The sequence below is a fragment of the Cricetulus griseus genome, chromosome 8 (assembly GCF_003668045.3).
Source record: "Cricetulus griseus strain 17A/GY chromosome 8, alternate assembly CriGri-PICRH-1.0, whole genome shotgun sequence".
Taxonomy (NCBI): Eukaryota; Metazoa; Chordata; class Mammalia; order Rodentia; family Cricetidae; genus Cricetulus; species Cricetulus griseus.
In genome coordinates, this window is record NC_048601.1 from 25,827,897 (window position 1) to 25,848,512 (window position 20,616).

At 46.0% G+C, this 20,616-nt stretch overlaps 1 protein-coding gene across 33 annotated transcripts in view; it reads left to right on the forward strand.

The window, feature by feature from the left end:
* Cacna1c (calcium voltage-gated channel subunit alpha1 C) overlaps nucleotides 1–20,616 on the forward strand; it is a 555,448-nt gene that overhangs the window by 47,805 nt on the left and 487,027 nt on the right. For all 33 annotated transcript variants that reach the window (XR_004771141.1, XR_004771142.1, XM_035448892.1 and 30 more), the window contains exons 2-3: nucleotides 4,392–4,713; nucleotides 9,684–9,789. Coding sequence is in view for 31 of the 33 variants with exons in the window: in XM_035448892.1 (XP_035304783.1) it covers nucleotides 4,392–4,713; nucleotides 9,684–9,789 (428 nt within the window). In the remaining 2 variants the exon portion in view is untranslated. The remainder of the gene's footprint in view (nucleotides 1–4,391; nucleotides 4,714–9,683; nucleotides 9,790–20,616) is intronic.

Consider the following 20,616-nt stretch of genomic DNA (forward strand, 5'->3'; position numbering starts at 1 on the left):
GAAAAGGAACCACTAAGCAAAAAGCAGAGGGAAGAACATTCTAAGTACATGTAAATGCACTGTGGCAGACAAGAACTGGACATGCTTGAGGGATGAAAGGAGGTCAGTATGGAATAAGTTCAGGGAAGTTGGGCCAGCATGCACAGACTTCAAGAAACACAACAAAGAGTTTGGGTTTGAAAATGATTGAAGTAGGAGTATGATAGGGCCTGATTTAGTATTTGTATTTCCCAAAAGATCATGGTGACCAGTTACGAGTGAGGCTTGGGTTAGAGATGGGGAAGCCTGGAAATGTCAGGGATTTCTGGGCAGGAAATGAATGGTGGCCTGGACTAGAGTGATGGTATAGGAGGCACAAATCATTTGTCTCCTCTCTTTCCTCAGAGCTCCTCCCCTGTCCATGGAGCAAGTGTAAGGATGCAGTGCTCAATGTTTAGACTGATGGATTCTATCAAGCAGACTTCTAATGTTTGCCTGTGGTCTTATTTTATGCCAGTTAGCTCTCTGTCACTATGAAACTACCAGAGGCCACAGCATAGAGAGAGGAACGGCTTACTTTGACTCACAGTTTTAGAAGATTCAGTCTATGGCCCATTGTCTCACTGCTTTAGATCATGGCCAGGGAGTGTGACTTGAATAGACCTTTCACCTCATGGTGGCTGGGATGCAGAAGAACAGGAAGGGGTGGATGATTATATTCCCTTGGGACATATCCTGAGTCAAGTCCCTCTCCTCTTGAAGATTTGTCACCTTCGGGTAATGAGGCTGAAGCATATGAATTTTTAGGGGATACTTATGATACAATCCACAACAATGTTCTTGCTTATCAATAACATTATTATATAGTCACTAGCAATAGATGTTGAGCATCTTCTGGAATGGGGAATGAGTTAACCCCTCACTGTTGCATCGCTCGACATATTCCTGACTGGGAGGAAGTGAGGAAGCATGTGTCCATTCCCTGACTGAAACATCTCTGGGCAGGGAGGTATGAGGCTAGGGGGTCTGTTCTGGGGTCCTGCTCGTGTCTTTGCCCTTCTGAGAAGAGGCAGCACCTGCATGTATTAGGCATGGATGCTGCTATTTTCAAGGGAGCCCCATCATCGAACAAACAGAAATCATCGTTATTCTTATGTCTGGAAGTGGTTGATACCATAGAGCCCTTACCTGTTTCCATGTGGTCTGGTCTGCTGAGCTGCTATTCTGGGATTTTCTTGGGCACCAGTGCATCAGTGGATAGCCCATTAAGGCTGGAGCAAGATCAGACTTAGCTGGTGGCATCGGTTCAGCTGGCAGCCAGGAGGCAAAGCTTTGAATCAGCCTTATAATTTGAAAATTGGTCTTTGCATTGGGTGGTGATTTTGTCCTAACAAAAAACATCAGAGAAACAATGTGGGCTGTTCTACCTTCATGGCGTTACTCTGGACTCAGAATCATTGCTGTTACAGAGATGAAGTTCCCCACTCCCCGGACTCCTGTACTTCTCATTGTGAGTGTCCTCGAGACACTCCTAGAACCTCAGGTCTGGATGGGAAAGTGACCATCCTTTGGAGAGGCAAAGGTCCCCTCATGGGGACTGACTTTGGAGAATACACTTCTTTCTTTCCTGCATGTGGCCATTTATGGTGGGAGTGTCCTGCATCACTCAAAGGCTATAGCAGTATTCTTGGATAGCTGTATTCTTGTCCTCTGACCAGGGAGAAGTTGATATTCCATTCCCCTGCACTCTGAGGCTTCTGAGCATGTGCTTTCCCCATATTTATGTTCCAGAGGTGTCCTGGTGTTCTGGAAATGGGTCTCAATATAAATAAGGAACCCTATGGGTGCTCAGAAGTCCATTCAGGAGGCCTGGACATTGCCTCTGGCTTGCTCAGGGAGATCCTGCCTTTTGCTCAAGGTGCCCTGGACCCTTGCTGGTTTTTACACTAGTGCTTTCCACCTTTTTCTTAAGAGTCATCCCAAATCCCTAGCACTGCTTGGTTTGTGATTGAGTCAACTGGTAAGAGATCAATGGAGGTGATTGACTAAGGGCAGTTGAAACACATTGACACGAGTAGGGCAATGGTGTGCAAAGCTGACAGGCAAATGTCACTGCTTTATAGATGTAGGGGAAGATAAAGCCAGGGGCTAAAATATCATCCACTAAATTTTGTCAGTGCCAAATAGAGTCTACAAAGTCAAAATTGAATGGCACAGACAGAACAAAGCAAGGAAAAATTAAGTTACAGCCCAGTTTGGCAAACCAAGATGGGATACAGGGCTGCTTTGGAATTGGTCACACCAGTGTGAAAAAAAGAAACAGGGATATTTTCCACTCTCAGTCACCAGGGAGGTACCCTTGAAAGTCATCAGGCGTTAATATTGGAGATGCTATTCTTTAAATATAGATATTCACCGCTTTCTCCTCAGCCCAGAAAGTTCAGGAGGAGGTGTGTATGCATTCCTGTCCTGTGTGCACACACATGTGCATGAGTGTGGAGTGTTGGAAGAGCCAAGGAAGGAGTATAGTGTGGCAGTTCACTGTGAGTTCCGAGTGCAGCAGAGTCTTCCACTGTCTCATTTTGTGACCTTTAATGAGTCACGCGCTCCTTTGTTTTCTTGTGTGTTGAATAAAGACACTTATCTTGCAGCTCAGGAGAACAGCTCTGCTTCAGCTGTCTTGACTAATCCAAACCCATGCTCTCAGTTTTCTGCTCTGGGGTCTTAATAAGAAAACCCAAGTTCCCGCTTCCCGGGGCCTTCCTTACTTTATACTCAGCATCTGTGTATTGAGAGCAGGGCAGGAAATGACAAGTTGTGACAGAGGGGGCTTCTCAGTCTAGGAAAGGTCTGTTCGCCACAGGCCTGATATTCTGGTAAATATACTGTACCCTGGAGCAGCTGCCTGGAGCCGCTGGGCAGAGGAAGGGAGGAGAGTGAGGGGACTGTGTGGTGAGATGAGTATACCAGGGAAGTGGGTACAATGGAGACACTTTACCAGGGTCTATGGATTAAGGTTAAAGTCTGATGCTACAGAAATCAGACAACAGCTGTGCAGGTGGCTGATGACAGCTGGTACCAAGGAAGGCCTGATGTGCTTGTCTTGATATCCGGTGGATGATAAGTAGATGGCATCTGTGCATTTCCCACCCCTTCCCTCTGTCCACGGCAGGTAATGATAATCTGTTACGATAAGCTTTCCTCTCATGCCCAGAAGAGTCTCAGCACCCTTTCAGCAGCATTGTGGAATCTGATGTCAATCATTTGGCTTCCAGTTGAAATTTATTGCCTGTGGCTGTTGTGATGGGGAAGACATAGACTTTGGAACCCAGCAAGTGTGTTGAGCACTGTGCAAGCATGTTGGTTGCCTCTCTTTTGATTGCATGAGACAGATAACTGACTCATCTTAACTGAGCAACATCTAAGTTACTAAAGTAACTTAATCGTCTCAGTGATGGAAGAAAGTGGCTTGGGGAAGATCCTAGCACAAAGGCCCCAGCACCTCCCAACAGTGCCTCCCTGGGAGCACATCCAGATCACTTCACTGGATATGAGCTTACTTTAGCCTAGCCCCCTCACTGCCTTGTGTTTATCTTTGCTCTTGGAGCACCAGTCAGAGTTGAGAGTATCACACTCTTCATTGTACTGTGTATTTGCATCACCAGTTCCTGTGCTGGTATGCCTACTCATTCACTTATTTTTCCTTCTTCCTAATTCTATGTCTTACCTGCATCTTCTCCCTTTCCTTCTTCAAGTAACCATTTTTATCTAAATGGTTTTAGATAAAAACGGTTACCAAAAGAACCATTTATTGGTGTGTTCTTTTTTCTTTTTAAATTTTTTTTTATATATTTGAATTACAAACAAGATTGAATTACATGACGATCCCAGTTCCCTTCTCCCTCCCTTCCTCCTCTACCAATCCCCCAACTATAACCCTACCTATCATATGTCCTTTCTTCTAATCTACACCTGACTTAACCTTTCTGCTTCCTCATGGCCTCTGCATCCTTAGCTTCCTCCTATTGGTGTGTTCTTATAAACAAGTATTTTAAGGCCCATATGTTGCAGTATTGATTTCACCTTGCCCTGTACTTTTTCTCACTATCTCAGTACTATGAAAGCACAGTCTCAACTCTTGTCTGTCTAAGTCAAGGCAGTGAGGCCAGAGAGGAGAATGACATGTCCAAGGTCATCCAGTTGAACTAGGTCAAGCAAGGCCTAGAATAGATTTCCTGGCTGTATTTCTCAGCATACATATTGGTGTTTTTGTATGTCACCTCCCAAGTTCCTGCAACAGCTTGAAAAAAGATTTTTTTCTTTGTTTTTCAAAACTTGTGTCTGGAATTCAAAGTGTGTCCCCAGTGCTCCCATTTTCATCATAGTAACTGTTGTCTTTTCTTTCATTGCAGGTTCCAACTATGGGAGCCCACGCCCAGCTCACGCCAACATGAATGCCAATGCAGCTGCAGGGCTCGCCCCTGAGCACATCCCTACTCCGGGGGCAGCACTGTCCTGGCAGGCAGCCATTGATGCTGCCCGGCAGGCCAAGCTAATGGGCAGTGCTGGCAACGCAACCATCTCTACCGTCAGTTCCACACAGCGGAAGCGGCAGCAGTACGGGAAACCCAAGAAGCAGGGTGGTACGACTGCCACACGGCCACCCCGTGCTCTGCTCTGCCTGACTCTGAAGAACCCCATCCGGAGGGCATGCATAAGCATTGTTGAATGGAAATATCCTTTATGCTCTGGGCTGGCCAAGGTGTTCTTTGGACCTGCACCGAGGGGCCAACTGGCCCTCTGGGATACCAGGAATAGACTTGGGCTGGTGATGTTAGGTCAATCTTGTATTTGCTGCCTCAGAGATGAAAGTTAGAAATCTAGACCTCCCTGCTAGACTCCATGAGTCATTATCTCAGAGGACAAGGTCCCAGAATTTGTGGGTATTACAAGCACCCCTAAACCAAACATCCAAAATCTTAATTTTCCTCAAACCTAAATATCGACATGATGGCATAAATAGAAAATTGTCCACTTGATCTTATGTGACAGGTTGCAGTCAAAATGCAGGCGCTAAAAATTTGTGTTGTCTGTATGTATAAGGTGTGTATAGAACATAAGTGAATTTCAAGTTCAGACTTGGGTCCCATCCCCAAGATTTCTCATTATGAATCTGAAGAGATTCCAAAATCCAAACAAATCTTAAGCACACAACACTTTCAGTCCCAAGCATTTGAGAGAAGGGACACTCAATCTGTCACAAGTAACGTCAGAGGAAACTTGTGAATAGTCGATGTGGAATATGAACTTGAAGCCAAGCTGCCTGCTCATGTAGCTGTTCATCATGGTTGCATGCTTCTCCATAACGTTCTTTCCTATGGCATGGTGCTGGGGTGGCTCACCACCTGACCTCTTCCTCGTGTGAAGGGGCCAGGAGATGCATGAGAGCATGGAGGTCAGTGCTCTAGTTGTTGGCATAGGGCTTGGCAGCAGGGGTTCTCATCCTGGGCTCTGCATTGGAATCAGCTAGAAAGGTCTATCAAATTCTAGGTGCCACAGGACCCAGTAGTCCCCAGACAGTCTACAGAGTTCTCCAGGCAAGGCTGTGGTATAGCCAAAGTTGAAAGCACTATCTGTAATAATGTGTATCTACTTTGAACACACAGAAAGGATTAGAGGGGCCTTTAGAAAACATGTCTTTGAAGCGCTGCACTGTCACCACGGACACAAGTCTTAATGTCTGAGTATTGAATTACAGTGGAAAAGACCTCAAAGCTCAGCCCTGACTACCACCAGGGATGGAATAAACAACATGAAACTCTCCAGGTTACATGACCAGGAGTAGACAGTGTTAGAACCCTGTGGCTTAGTGCTGGGTATTTTTTTTTTAACTCAAATTCAAATTTGAGTTTAAAAAGTCTAATTCAAAAAAATTTAACTCATATTCCTTCTGTATGGATGGAGTGCTCAGTTTTGTTTGTGAGGTTCTAGGGTAAGATTTAAAAACCTTGGGTAGTGGTTGGAAGGTAAAAGATGACCTGGGGTGAAAATATAGTTCAATGGAGCAAACATCACTCCTCCTTGGAATATTTGAATTCCTTTCCAAGGTAACTATAACAGGATGCAGTTCTAAGCAACAGCTGTTGCTGAATTGTCCTGTCTGCTAAGCCACACGTAGTCCATTAATGGGTGAGAAATTGGGCTTGGTCAGTTTCGACAGGCTGCCTTCAGAGTCATGGAGTTAAGAGAACTGGGACCCTGCAGATAACCGCTATGAAGGGAGAGCAGGTAGACCCTGAGATCCAAAAAACTTTTCTTAAGTTTTATAGCAGGTGATGACAAAGTTGGTTTTAAATCCAAATTCCCCACATTTAAATCCATGCACTTCCCAGACTCCCTGTACTATAGTACTGAATAGTGTACCCAAGGACTAGGCAAGGCTGGATAGTAACGAAGTGGTAATAGTTAGTTACTAGGTGGGACCAGTTGCTAGTTGAACAAGATGGGTATCAGACAGGACTACATAGTTACTTGCTGGTACTAGATTGTGAATTACTAGGTGGGACTAGATAGTAACTAGGTGGGAATACATAGTTACTAGGTAGAAATGGTTACTAGATGAAAGTAGTTACTGGGTGGGAATAGATGGCCATCAGCTTGATACTCAGGAAGTGCATGCACTCCAGGCCTACAGGGACCTGAATCTGCAGCCCTCACTGGATGAATAGTGTGGCTGACCCTCCTGAGAGAAGGTGCTTTCTCTCCTTGGGAGAGGAAGGGGATGCAGCACACAGTATTAGCTGTGTGAAAGTTCCAGACTGCCTAGGACAGACAGGGAGAGAGCCTCATGTACTCAAAGGCTCTTGAAAAGGTGGGTCCTGGTGCTTTCATCAGATGGGCAGTTTAAACAATGATTTGGTTCTTGGAGGGTGGCATGAGTACATCAGGCTCTGTAGGCGCTCTTTCCATCTCTGCTGCAGCTCTCCCCGTCTGCCTGTTGGTCCTCTTGACATACTGTATCCTCCTGCATCAGCCTGGAGCTTTAGTGTGTGGTGATGGGTGGGGTGCTTCTGTGTGTGTGTGTGTGTGTGTGTGTGTGTGCATGTAGCAGGGAAGGTGGGGGCAGCACTTGAAACACCTCAAGCTTGGCTCCCTGACCTGTAGAGGCAGTGAGGACATCTGATGAGTAGATATTCATGGGGCCTGGCTCGTTTGCCTTCCTCTGTCCCTTCCTGCTAGGGCAGCAGACAATGAGAATGGAACCTTGCAGCCAGGTCTGACAGTCATAGTCCTGAGCAGGTTGGGGCGTGGTTAGGAAGAGGGGGATGCAGTATGAGGGCCAGAAGAGCTGGTTTTCTGAAATGCCCTCAGGGCCATCCCAAGGCAGATCAGCACAAAGTGGTCTCAAAACTGACTCAGCAACCTACTTTCTGGGTCTGGGTCCCGTTCTAGCTGCTAACTTGATGACTTCAGGTACAATCCAACCTTTGTAAGCTTCAGTTTCCTCCATTAGCAGTAGAGATTACTGTCTCTCTCCAGGTGTTTGGCAGCAGGGGTTGGGGCAGTCATTACATGAAGGCTCTGGAGGAGTGCTGGATCCTGTCCTTGCTGTCACCTGCCTAACACTAGCTCCTGTCTCCATTGCTGTTGGATCCTGGCCACCTCAGGGCTGCAGGCTGTAAAGAACGAACCTATTGTTATGACTTGGCTCTGAGCCTGGCTCTGCTCCTTGACTTCTGGGGATCGTGGGCAGCTGTGATGATGGCCATGTCTGTAGAGGGGAGATTGGTCAGGTCCTCCTCACGTGGACAATGGCACATCTTATGAGGCACCCTCAGCTCTGCCATGGGGCTGCTGGGGATCGATCCATCATGAAGGCTGTCATTTAGATTCCTCCTGAGTGCAGAACTCTGTGTCCTAGCCTAGCAGGCCTGTGAATCCAAGCTTGAATGCTGTGGCATGAGGTGACACTGGACATGGTGGCAGGAAATCCGGTTCCAGGGCTTCATGGCCACTCACCATGGGCCTCAAAGGTTTGGAACAGATCATCACTAGGGTCTCTTCCCGCTTCAAGATCTGTTACATCTATGAGAGTTTAGTTGGCTCCTTTTGTTACGAACATTCTTCCCACCTGCCTGGGCCCACTGCTGCATCAGCCCCATATGAACACACAAATGCTGTATTAGTTATAAAGCCATTGGCTGTTGGCTTGCGATTCTCATTGTCTAGCTCTGTCTTAATTATTAACCCATTTCTATTAATCTATGTATTTCCTCATAGTCTTATATTACTGGGGAATGATGGACTTGCAACTCCTTTTCCTGTTACATGATGACTGCTCAGTGTCTCCACAGAGAAGAGAGCAATTTCCTGTTTGTCCCTTTTTATATTCTGATTCTTCCCAGCTACGTCACTTCCTGTCTGGCCAATCAGCCAATCAGTGTTTTATTCATTAACCAATAAGAGAAACATATACACAGAAGAACATTCCCATCATCCTCTACCCTGCAATTTTCATCCATTCCTTTCCTCTCGTTGGGATCTGTGCCAGTTAGTATTTTTGCCAATTTGGCACAAGCCCTGGTCATGTGGGAAAAGGGAACCTCAATTAAGAAGATGCTTCCATCAGATTGGCCTGCAGGCAAGTCTGTGAAACATTTTCCTGATTAATGATTAATGATTAATCAGGGTGGCAGTGCCACCCCTGAGAAGAAAGCTGGCTGAGCAAGCCATGAGGAACAAGCCAGTAAACATCACCCTCTGTGCTCTGTGCTTAAGTTCCTGCTTCTAAGTTCCTGGCTTGAGTTCCTGCCCAGACTTCCCTTCCTGATAGCTATTAACTATAAACTGTAATATACTCTCTCCTCCCCACGTTGTTTTTGGTCATAAAGTTTTATCATTGCAATAGGAAGCCAATCAGAAGAGGCTCTGTGAAAGAGGCTAGGAACTTAGTTGTGGGAACACAGATTGGGACTTTCTGTGTCCTGCACTGATGCTTCCATGGTGAGAGAACATCAGAGTATGCTGTTACTAGTGAGTAGACCCTGGGTTAATGCTCTATAGCCCAGGCTATCACTACTTGTGGTAAGAGGACCAGTTCCAGTTAGTTGAGCCTTGTACACTAAAGACAGGGCCTCCACCTCTGAACCCACAGTGTATATCCTGCTTGATTTTGGGCAGCCCTTAGCCCTAGGGAGGTAGAACACTCCCAACTTTGCTTTCAAAAACTAAAAGCAGAATCTGTAGATTTCCATGAAGAGCTGCTTTGTTTAAAACCCCACTCCGATGCTTTCCCTTACCATGCATGCATGGGTCCATGGTGATAGTTTGTGAGCCATGAAATGGGGTCCTGTGGGGAATCCTTCCTGGGGCAGACAGGTCTCTTTACCCCAAGCTCACATGAGGAAAATGAAATCAAATGTAATCTAAATAAACAAAAGAGGGGAAGAAGTATTTAGAAACCTGTGTTTACTCTGGCACGCGACTGGCCTCCACTGCTCTTGACATATTAGGAAAAAATTTTGGCGGGGGTCCACTAGAAGCACTTAAAAGGCATATGTTTCTCTTCAGAATACAAGGGGCTTGGAATGCATTGTTTAAACAGAATTCTTATGAGTCTTTGATTCATTAAAAAAATATAGATAGATGTATGTTTGTTTCACTTGTGTTAACAGTGGCATTGATTTCCTTAACTCCTTTCTCAGACCATTTGAAATAATTATTTTACTGACTATTTTTGCCAATTGTGTGGCCTTAGCGATCTATATCCCCTTTCCAGAAGATGACTCCAACGCCACCAACTCCAACCTGGTAAGTCTGGCGCTTCTCTGTTTCTTACTACTTGTGAAGCAGCTGAGCTTAGACCACATGGATTCTGAGTGCAAGGTGGGAGAGAAATGAGATGTATGCTTGACAGGTGCCAACATTTGACGCAGCTCAGATCTTTGGGCCATGTTTCTTCCTTTTTTTCCCCAGTCAGTACCTGCCTTATCACAGTCTGCTCCCAGAAAGAATATTCCAATCAGTTGTGTACATGTATATGTGTGAGAGTAGTGGGTCTTGTGTGTGTTATAAATGTACTGCTTAATTCTTGAGTGCAGGTGCTGGAGCGAGCGTTCTTGGATTGTCAGTTGTGAGTATTTTGAGTGCCACTGTTCCTTTGTCAGGCTTTGTTCATGTGATCATATCATCCTGCATGATTGCATGATAAATAATTTCTAGGAAGACTTTAGCAAAGTTTCCTTTTGCGGCCAAGAGGTATCATTGAGTTAAAATGGCTTGATTTACTTGGGAAAGGCGGTTTTCAATTTGGATTGCATAGAGGCCAACACTGGCAATTTGGGGTTAGTATTTGTCCATGGAAAAAGTGGAGAGCGTGTTTACTTTTGGCTGAGTGTGAAGTCATTGCAAATGCAAAGACCTTTGCTGGTCTGGGCATGTGAGGCAAGCTCTGGAATGCACTTGGCAGAGCTGGGGCTGCCTGGAGAGCTCCAGCAAAAGCCTACAGAGAAATCTCGACTTTCTCCTCCCCGTGCCAAGACATTGGTAGTCTTCATGTGATTTTCCCAAAGCATGTTTGGTCACCAAAGCCACCATCTTTCCTGTCATTGCTGCCTTCTAGTTAGCTGAGATTGGACTCTTGCCTGAGGTCGGTTTAGGAGAAACAGGAATGTTATGGGATTCTCCTCCCTGTAGTTGTGGCTGGTGATGCTGTAAAGGGGGATCCCTTTTCTCTCAGAACCTTTGACATTTCCAAAGATACTAAATCTCTCAGCTTGTGCGTCTTGACCCTTGGAGGGTCACATATAAGATACCCTGCATATTAGATATTTATATTATGATTCATTACAGTAGCAAATTTACAGTTATGAAATAGTTATGAAATAATTTTTTGTTGGTGGTCACCACATGCATTAAAAGGTCACAGCATTAGGAAGGTTGAGAACCACTGGCTTAGATGCACATTTTAGAGTTCTCTTCAATTTCCTCAGGTTTTGCAATTAACTATAGACCTGTACTGGGGACTGTGTTCTGCCATGTGTGTATGGGTTGGGGTCCTTCTGTGTCTCATGGCTAGTATGGGGCCATGTACTAAGGATAGCTTCCTAAGGTCCCAGAGACAGGTACCAAGTATGGAGTGATGGCATGGCTAGAGTCATTAGGCAGAATATGCTTGCTGCAGTTCATGCAGCCAGTAGAGGTATGACCTTGTTTCTTAAAATAAAGAAATCTTTCCCATGCCAAGATAGTTCGAGCTAAAGTGTCATCCCAAAGCAGGAGCACCTTCCATTGATTCTAGCTCTTTGAAGTGTTTGCCTCTCTCCTTTGCTGCCCTTCCTGGGAGCTCTTGTCTTGTCATTTAACCTGAAGGAGCTTTAAAAGCAGCTCTGGTTAGAAACAGAATTCAGATCTGTTCTCAGGCTAATGCGTCTTTGGCTGGCTAAAACCCTCAGCCTTTCTCTGTGTGGGATGGAGGCCTAGTAGGTGATAACAAGGAGTCCATGTTGAACTTGTGGCTAGACACAGGACATGCTGGAGGGGTGGCAGTTTGTTTCTAGCCACAACAGACTGATGAAATGCTCTAAAACTAGAACTTACCAAAAAAAAAATCAAGTTGGATACTCAACAATGGGTAGATTTGTGGCAAGTAAATGACTCTCTGATAATCTCTATGGCTCTCATTCCCATTCTCTTCCCTGGAGATGAGGCATGTAACCAACTGGCCAGTGCAGGAGGTAGGAACCAAGGATGGAATTGAGGACCCTACAGACCAAACAACCAAGCCCCACCCCACTTGTGGGCAGACGTGTTCTGCTGTGGAGATACACTGGGCGTGCGGTGGCCTGGCCTCTGCTCTTCCTCCTTTAATACATTTTACCTTGACAGTCTTCACACATCTTCCTCTCAGTGCTCTTGGATTATTTTACTCCATATACAGGGCGTTGCCAGTGATCCATCCTGGACACCCTCCATTCTCATTTCTGTCCCCTAGCACGGAAGGAAAGCCTTTTCCTTAGGAAGTGACTCCTAGGACTTGCTTCTCCAGCTCTAGAGCCTTCGGCACCAGGGCAGTACTTCCTGTATTGGAGGCTCATGGGCTTTGCAACTCCTCCTATGCCTGCCTGTCTGGAGACATTAATTGTGCATAGACCATGTTGAGCCCCTTCCAATTCAAAGTCATTTGTTTAAATTTTCTGTGCCTTAGATTCTTCATCTCTAAAGTGGGAACAGTAGCCACATAGTGTCTATATCATGAGCTTGGGGTGTTGACTGAGTCAGATTGTAGCAGTTCTTCCGAGAGTGCTGAAGGGCAGGGATGAAGATGGGGCATTCCCCATCATGTAATTGCCCATTACTTCACAATGTTGTTACTGTTGCTGTTGTTATCACTGTTCTTCTCATCCTTCCCAGGTGAGCACCGCTGTTTTCCCTAGACTTTCATGGCCACTTTTTTCTTGCATCCTCTCTCCAGGCTCTTCTTGCAGTGGGCTCAGGTAGTCATTTGGTCAATATTCACACCAGGAGTCAGGTGCTGCATTTGGGATACCGTAAAAGACAGAACCCATGACTAATAGGGAAATCGATGCATGCATAGATGTCTGCATAGTGATAGGTCTTATGAGAGGTGATTTCAAGGTCAAAATAGGTATTTGGAGCTGGACCCCATGTGTAAAGCCCTCTGGTCATACTTTTTATGGTACAGTACTAGTTTTGAGTGAATGAGAAGAGCCAGTTGACAGGAGATTTAGCTTATGCCAACAGTTTGACTTAACTGCAGGCAACGAGGAGTCCAGAGTCTTTGAGAATAGGAGAGATTATTGCAGGACGAATGAGATGGCTAGTGTTTGTGAAGAGGGAACAAAATGTTACAAGGTCCAACTGACAGTGACAGTAGGCCTGCAGATGGGGTGGTGGAATCAGAAGACAAACTTTTATGACCACATGTGTGCTATGGTCTTGGGATGTTGATATGTAAACCATGTGTAAACCTTCAGGAGGGTCACATGTAAGGTGCGTGGGGGACCGGCCTAGTGAGGCTCTGTGGAAAATGTGAATGGAGACACTTGTGGGTGATGGGAGGGCTGGGAACAACAGGTTAAGGAGAAGAGGGAGAGGAAGGGTCCACAGGACAAAGAGCACCAGGAACAGAAGGCCCATGTTAGAGTCTGTGAGCATTGCTGTTTGCAGAGTAGTGGAGGAAGGCAAGTCAGAAAAGGACTTGCTGAGGTGAACTTAGGCTACAAGGAGAAGAGGACATTAGTCTGAATGTGTGCTTCACCTGCTCGACACAGTGGATGTATCACAACTGCTCACTGAGGCTCTCTGGCCAAAATAGTCCCCTGGCAAAATTATTCACTGACCCTGGAATGAAGCTTGAGAATTCCCCCAGCAGGTTAATAGCTAGTTTGTTTGTCTTAATAGAGACTCGCCATTTCAGAGTCCTGACTTGAGCCACAGCAGAGGAGAGACAGAGCTGTGTCTGAAGCTGTGGTTCTCAAACTCCCTGGCTTGAGAATTGTACGACCTCTGGGGCATTCATGTCCCCAGACCTGCCCTGATTCTGAGTCTGGAGTGGGGTCCGTGTACTCTGTGTTTTTAGCAGTTTTCCCTATTGCTTCTGAAGCAAGGGGCATGCATTGCTCTTTGTGAAAAGTGATCCAGAATGTTCTCTATTGTGAGCGACTCCACCTTCAGCTCCCTACACAGTCGGGTTCTGTCTACCCACAGCTCTCTCTAGGATCCAAACAGAGAGATGACACATGTCAACTGCTGAGAGGTTTCCCACTCTGCTGGGTGCAAGAGCAGTTTATTTAGCAAGGCATGCTCGTCCCAGTACAGAGCTTGTAAACTCACATGTGTGCCTGCTCCTATTCTTGGTTTCTCTTAGAACTCTACCAGCTTCCACCCATCCCCATTTCTAACGCTTTGCTTACTTTTGCTAACAGATGAACAGTTCAGAGTAGAGCTGTATTTTTATTTTAAGGTAGTTTATGCAGCATACGCTGCATCTAGCATACATTTTTGCACTCACATCATCTTGGTTACCTTTTCATGGGACTAGTAAAGCACAGTGAGGCTGACCTGGGCAGTGGCATGACATTTCCTTCTCTACTAATCATTGTCCTGTTGTTGACCATGTCAACCACCATGAAGTACATCATTAATAGCACGGCCACTGTGAGCCCCACCTGCCGACAACTGTTACTCTGTAGGTAAATTCTGCAGTGCCTGGTGAATAGCCTCTACCAGCTGAGAGAACCTATTGTGTGTGCAGAATGACGGGCTCTTTGTAAACCACGAAGTTCACAAAGACTTGGCTGGAGTTGAATGGTAAGAGGGTATGATGGCATTTGATGTTTTGTGGAGAACATGTACCATTTACTTTCTAAGCAAAAGCCAGGCTCCAAGTGTCATTAGAGAGGAAGGCAGAGCAAGAAGGAGAATTATATGAGCCTGGCCTTTTTTCTCTTCAGAGTTTGGACTGACAAGCTTGGAACATTGCATTCCCATGCACGGTTGTAAAATGAGGGCAATTAAATTGCACCCTTACCTGTTGTGAAGGTTAAATGAGGTGGTTGTGAGATGCATGGAGCTATGCCCTGGTGCTCTGGGCCAGCAAACGCTTCTGTCCTTTAGAACTAAAGACCTTCACCCAGATGTCTGGGAGTGTGCTAGGATCTGCAGTGCCCCAGGATGGCCTTTGATTCAGAAGGGTATAGAGGAGATCAGAAGGCTGCTTTTAGGCCACTCTAATGCAACAGGATGGCTGTGTGGCTGGGGCTCTAACCTGAGTATGCTGATGCATGGCGGGGTGGGGGAAACCTGGGAGGAAGAATCCTGTGGACTTCAACTCTCCTCCCCCTGCCACTAGTCAGTGAGCTCAAGGACTCAGTGTGTCCCCATTCTTGGACATCACTAGGATGAAGACTGGCCTGCATTTTGACTGTTGTAAGTTCTGAGGTGAATCCTGCTGGCCAGGTCTGAGGAATGACCGGCAATGCCTGTGTGTGTTTCTCCACGTTCCTCTCAGTGATCGGCATAGTAAGTTTTGCCTGGGAGTGAGCTGTCTTTCTCTGGTTTGTACAGCTACAACAATGGCATGACAAGTGAATTTTCATGCTGCCGTCTGTGTGTCAGCCTAATTCAGCAGACATACTTCGTAAGTATACAAGGGCTGTAACATACATACTGCATAACCGCAGTCATGAGCTGTGCCACCTGCTTGTGTCTGCATACCTCTTCATTCACATAAGAGGTGGCACAAGGCTGCAGAAGGCAACCTGCTTCTAAGATGAGAGAAAGCCTAGGCCAATACATACAAAAGGGCTTTTATAAAGCAAGGGCCTCCTTAACAAAAAATATCAATGGGTGGGTGTGAGTAGAATCAGAAGGGGACTGTCCTAAGAGCTGTGCTGTCAGGAGTCAGGGCTTACAGGCACTGCCCTGGGAGAGACCTGCACTGTGGCCTGAGGTCAAGTACTTAACTTCGGTTGTATCTTTTCTGGCACCTTTACTTCGACTCCTCCAGGTACTGGGGATTTGCATATACTATTTATAGTCCCTAGGTGACACTTGACCATTTTTATTTATTTGTCTCCTCAAAGTAGGGATTTAGTTCATCTTGATCAAGACTGGATCTTCAGTGACTGGCCCCTGCCTGGTTCTTGATAAATAATTGCAGAGTCAATGGTTAGACAAATGACTGGATGCTGCCAGGTTTTGCTCTTTCTTTGTGTGTGCTGATGAGGAAATGAAGGCTTATTGAAGTAGAGAGACTTGGTGAACAAGAGGCAGAAAGAATTGGAGCTAAAGCCGGAATAAAATATTGCATGGGTCCTTTACTCCGCTCTTTGTGGAAATGTTTCAGAGACGATACTGTGACAGTATTGGCAGATATTTTGAAAAAGCCAACCAAACCAAATCAAGATCAAACTTGTTCCTTTTCAAAAGCAAACTCTATACATTTGAAGTTAAATGAAGTTAAACAGATTATTCTAAGATTTCTCTGGGCCTACCTAAACACTTTTTTTGGGGGGGATTGTGATGCTGGGAATGGAACACAGGGTGATACTCCTGTTAGACACATGCTGTCTACCTGAGCCCAGTCCTGACCCTGTCTCTTGGCTTTAATAAAATAGTGACAAATACAGCTAATGAATCTGTGTTAACAGAAATTTTGCGGTGCTGCATGTGTGTGCCACATGCTACCAGGGAAATTGGGATCCCCTCTTAGGGTTTTTAGTCTCCTCAATTAGAGAATTTGAGGACGTCTCAGAAGGAAGATTGAAGACAATTTTATTAGTGTTTAAAAGGAAACCACAGGCCAGGAGAGCTGTAAATCTTGGCAGCTGTCCAGAGGAGGAGGAGAAAAAAAGCCATGAGCTTCTGAGTTCACGAGGAGGTTCAGCAAGCAGCCACATGGCAAAGGGGTGGGGTTAGGTTTAGAGCAAGAGTGGGGCTTTCTCTAAAGCCCCAGTTATAGAGAAAGCATACTTAGGCTCTAGACAGCACCCAAAAGAAAGAGACAGAACAGGAGAAAAAGGAAAAGGTCTTCGTGTAGACTCAGAAAGGAGGGCAGACCTAACAGAGCTCAAGGCAACGTCATAGTGACTATGCAGAGAGCAAGGATTCTGGGAAGAAAAAGCATGTTATTTCATTAAGATAATAATTATTCCTCTACCTTTTTAGATGAATCCACTTTCCCAGGTCATTGACCAGTCACACAAGATTAACCCTTTGCTTTGTGTAGCTTGGAAAGTTGAGTTTCCATTCAGGCAGATTCTGTTCTCCTGCCTAGGAAGAAACAGCTTTCCCTCAATAGGCCTCCAGTGCTCCTGTGACATTTATATGTGCAGTTGCTGTCCTATGTTCTTTTGGTACAAATGTGTTAAGACACAATAGTGGTGATATGGGCTGGATATGATTATTGCTCTGTTTTATTGATGTGACCACCAAAGCTCAGAGACTATAAACTATTTGCCCATGGAAGGTTAGTACGAAATGATAGATATGTAGATGCTGTGTCTGCTGGTTTGTTCTTATCCACCAGGCCACAGGTGTCTGACTCCCCCCTCCTTGTCTTCTGGTGCCCCCATTTCTGGACCAGGCAGAGGAGGTGTGAGCTCCTGCTGTCACCACAGCTTGAGGAGGGTCATATTCCTCAGAAAACTTTGTGGTAATTTTGTCCTGTTGAAGCAGAGAAGCTTACACTACATCTTTGGGGCTTACCCCAAAGGCTGTGCATCAGAGGAAGGATGGAGCTGGGTTCAGGCTAGGACCTGGTAAGACAAGCCTGGGGGGAAAGCAGAGAGCCTTAGATTGCTGCTTGAGAGCATGACAGTTCAGGTGGGATGGCAAGGTCTTCAGGAGTTGCATTGTTAATCAACCTTCAGGGTGCCTAGGTTATTGTTTGACTCTGTGTTTCCACATTAAATATTTCAGAGGGAGCAGACAGGATCTGCTTTGTATTTGCCCTTGGAGCACAGGAGAGGATACTTTGAAGTCTAAATATGATGGCCCCTCTTGCTCTGTTTTCACCGAGCCTTATTTATTCTAGGGGAAATACTACATCAAGTTGTTGACTCCTCGTGTAGTGGAACAACAGGTACCTTGGCACTCACATATATTTGAAGAAAGCCTTCTAGAATATAAAACAGAGATCCCTGGATCCTTAAAAAACAAGGATAGTGACCATATTTCATTCTCTGTCGGGGACTGTATCATCACTCGGGATCTCAGCTTTTAGAGCTGCAGTAATACTGTGATGCCATTGGGACAGAGCAGCTTGCAGTGTGCCTGTGAAGAGTGTCCTGGTGGAAAAGGTTTTGGGTCCACTGCTCCAGTTCCTGCCAGCCAGATTCCCTTCCTGCTCCTCTCCTGTGGACTTAGGAAGTTCTTTCTTGGTCCAGCTAGCGATATGCAAAGTAAAGGAAGGTAGGTTTTGATGACCAGCTTACATATGGATGAGATGCGTTAGCTCTGGAGCTTCAGTAGCACTGATTTTGGCTTCTCAGTGCCTTTCCCCCATTCCTCCCTCTGTTCTCACTAGTTCCTGTGTGATTGAGGCACTTGGATCTGCGCCTTCTGACAACTTTAATGTCAGCACTTACACTGCTGGCACTGTTTTAAGTACACGACATGTGTTAACTCATTTAGTCTTTTCAACAACTCCATCAGACTTCTGTTATAATTACAATCATCCCTTCACTTATTTATTTATATTTTTGCTGACATAACAGTAAGTGTACATATTTACCATAGGCATCCCCTTTTAAAGATGAGTGCGTGAGGTCACAGGCTGGGACTCAAAGCAGCAGTTCTGAGTCCTATCTGAGCAGGTGGCCCCTGAGTCTGTACCTGTAACTGCTGTGTGGCATGACCTCCTTGAGGTGTGGGAGGGAGTGGATCTCCTTGGAAAGTGGTGCTTTATTTGGCCTATAACTAGTGTGTGTACCATGTCCATGGTTGTCTTTCACCAGGGGTGCCAAAGCAGAAGCTGTAGCCCACATCAGGAGTGGAGCTCCTTAGGGTGTGCTGTGTCTCTGAGTGTCCTAGGGTCCACTTGTCCACCGGTGGAGGGCACGGATCATCCACTGGCTCCTGACAAGTGAACTTGGCTATGGCACCTGGCTTTCCCGTGGACCAGTGACTCACGTTACCTGAGATCTTCAATCACACAGGGCTCTGGGCCTTTTCCTAAGTAGAGGAAAGATTGTGAATTGGAGTGAGGGGCACGTGTCTTGAGACAGGTTTACAGCCAGAAAGAGAGAGCTCTGAAAGCTGCATGTGAGCTCCAGGCGTCCTTGGGACCTGTCAGTACTGGTGTGGTGTGAAGCTGGGAGCATCAGGTGGGGGACTGCAAGGCATCCAGCTGTGGGCACCCATCCTGAAGGCATCCTTCCTCTACCTGTCAGGATGTAAGAGGGCTCCTCTGCAGCTCTCATATGCAGTAAGGCTTCCCTGGCGAGGTTTGAGCAGCCCCAGTTTTGTGGTATTTCCACAGGCTGTGTCCTGCACAAAGAGGAAGTTGAACTGGCTGTTGTGGTCCTGGGGTCTGTTCCACCTCTGTCACTGACTACCAGTGAGGTCTTGCCACCGTACTGCCTTGGACTTGAGACTGCTTAGTTGTGAAATACAGATAATAATACAGTGATCTGGGAGAAGATGCATAGGAATGCTGGGAAACATGCAAAATGCCCACAACTGTGCTTACTGCTGCCGCTAGAGCTACATGGATATTCCGTGTCTGGAATGTTTATTCTGTGTTTCTGGCACATTCCTCTGTGAACCTTTTCCCTTAGCCTCAAGATAACTTAGAGATGTAAAAGAAGTAAAAGCCAAGTTCCAAATTTAGTTTCTGACCTTTCTAAGATGGATGGAGAGCGGTGTGGCTGTCACCTGCTTGCTGGAGTGCTGGCTGGACCGCTGTAGTCGGGAAAGTACTTTTGTATGTGCTCAGGCTGGAGTGACTGCCCCTCACTCCATGGCTGGAGGACTCATTTAATAAACTTCTTAATTCTTCTGGGTCCAGCTTCCCTTTCTGTCACCCATTGGCTCCGGATAGGCTCACTACACTGTGACAACTTGGTTTTAATCCTGACCATCTGGAAAGATGATTTTCTAATAAAGTCACACTCCCAGGCTTGACAGTGAGATCATAAATAGACCTTTCTGAAGGACACAGTTTAGCAACCGCTCACAGCCAGTGGGAGTAGGGATCACATGTGAACAGTACCTGGTGCAGTGCCTGGCAGCTTGTGGGAACCTCAGGAATGACTGCCCAGCCTTGGCTGTGCTGGTGTTGGGACAGTGAGGATTGTGAGCGCAACTCTCCTGGGAGCATAGGTCTGATGGGCCTGACTCATTTAGCATCAGTATCACTTATCTCTGGACTCCTTCCTTGTTCCTCAACTTGCTGAGTGACCTCAGGCTAGCACTTGCCTTCTGTTTGTCCAGAAGAGAGTATGGTCAGGTGCTTCTTAGATGTCTGTGCCTCCTTTCCTGATGAATAAGCCTGCTGACTCGATGTCCGTGTACACATTGGCTCAGAGACGTACTGGATGGCAGGTGTTCTGGGAGTGTGTTGGAAATACAAAGCTGCACAAAGGTTGGCCAGCTTCGCGGGCAGGTCTCTCATTTCCTCTGGTCTCTTGGCCCCTGTGCTCCTGAGAGATGAGACTTCAGAAGAGACACAGTAGCAGAGTAAGCAGCCAAGAGCAATTAGAACAAGCATCGATGTGCTCTTTAGGTAGAGTGGGCTGAATTGAGCAGCTTCAGCCCCTATCTTGGCATGGTGCATTTCTCTCTTCCTATTATCCTGCTTGTCCCTTGTGCCTCTTTCAGCGTAGGCACTTCCAGGAAAAGAACTTTTTTGTTTTTTCTGGGAAACCCATTTTACACAGAATTCTGTAAGTAAATATATAAAGATGCAAGAATGTATATATGGGCTTAAGCACTCTTAAAGTTGAAATGCTCACTTGGGGAAAGGGCAGTGGCATTCTCTGTATCCCTTTGGCTAGGAAGTCTTGAAGTTGCTTTAATCTGACCTAGCTATTATGGACCACTCATTGTCTCTTACACCCTGTTTTTTGTAGTCCTTTTTTGGGAGGCCTGTTGGATAGTTCTTCTGGAAGCTAA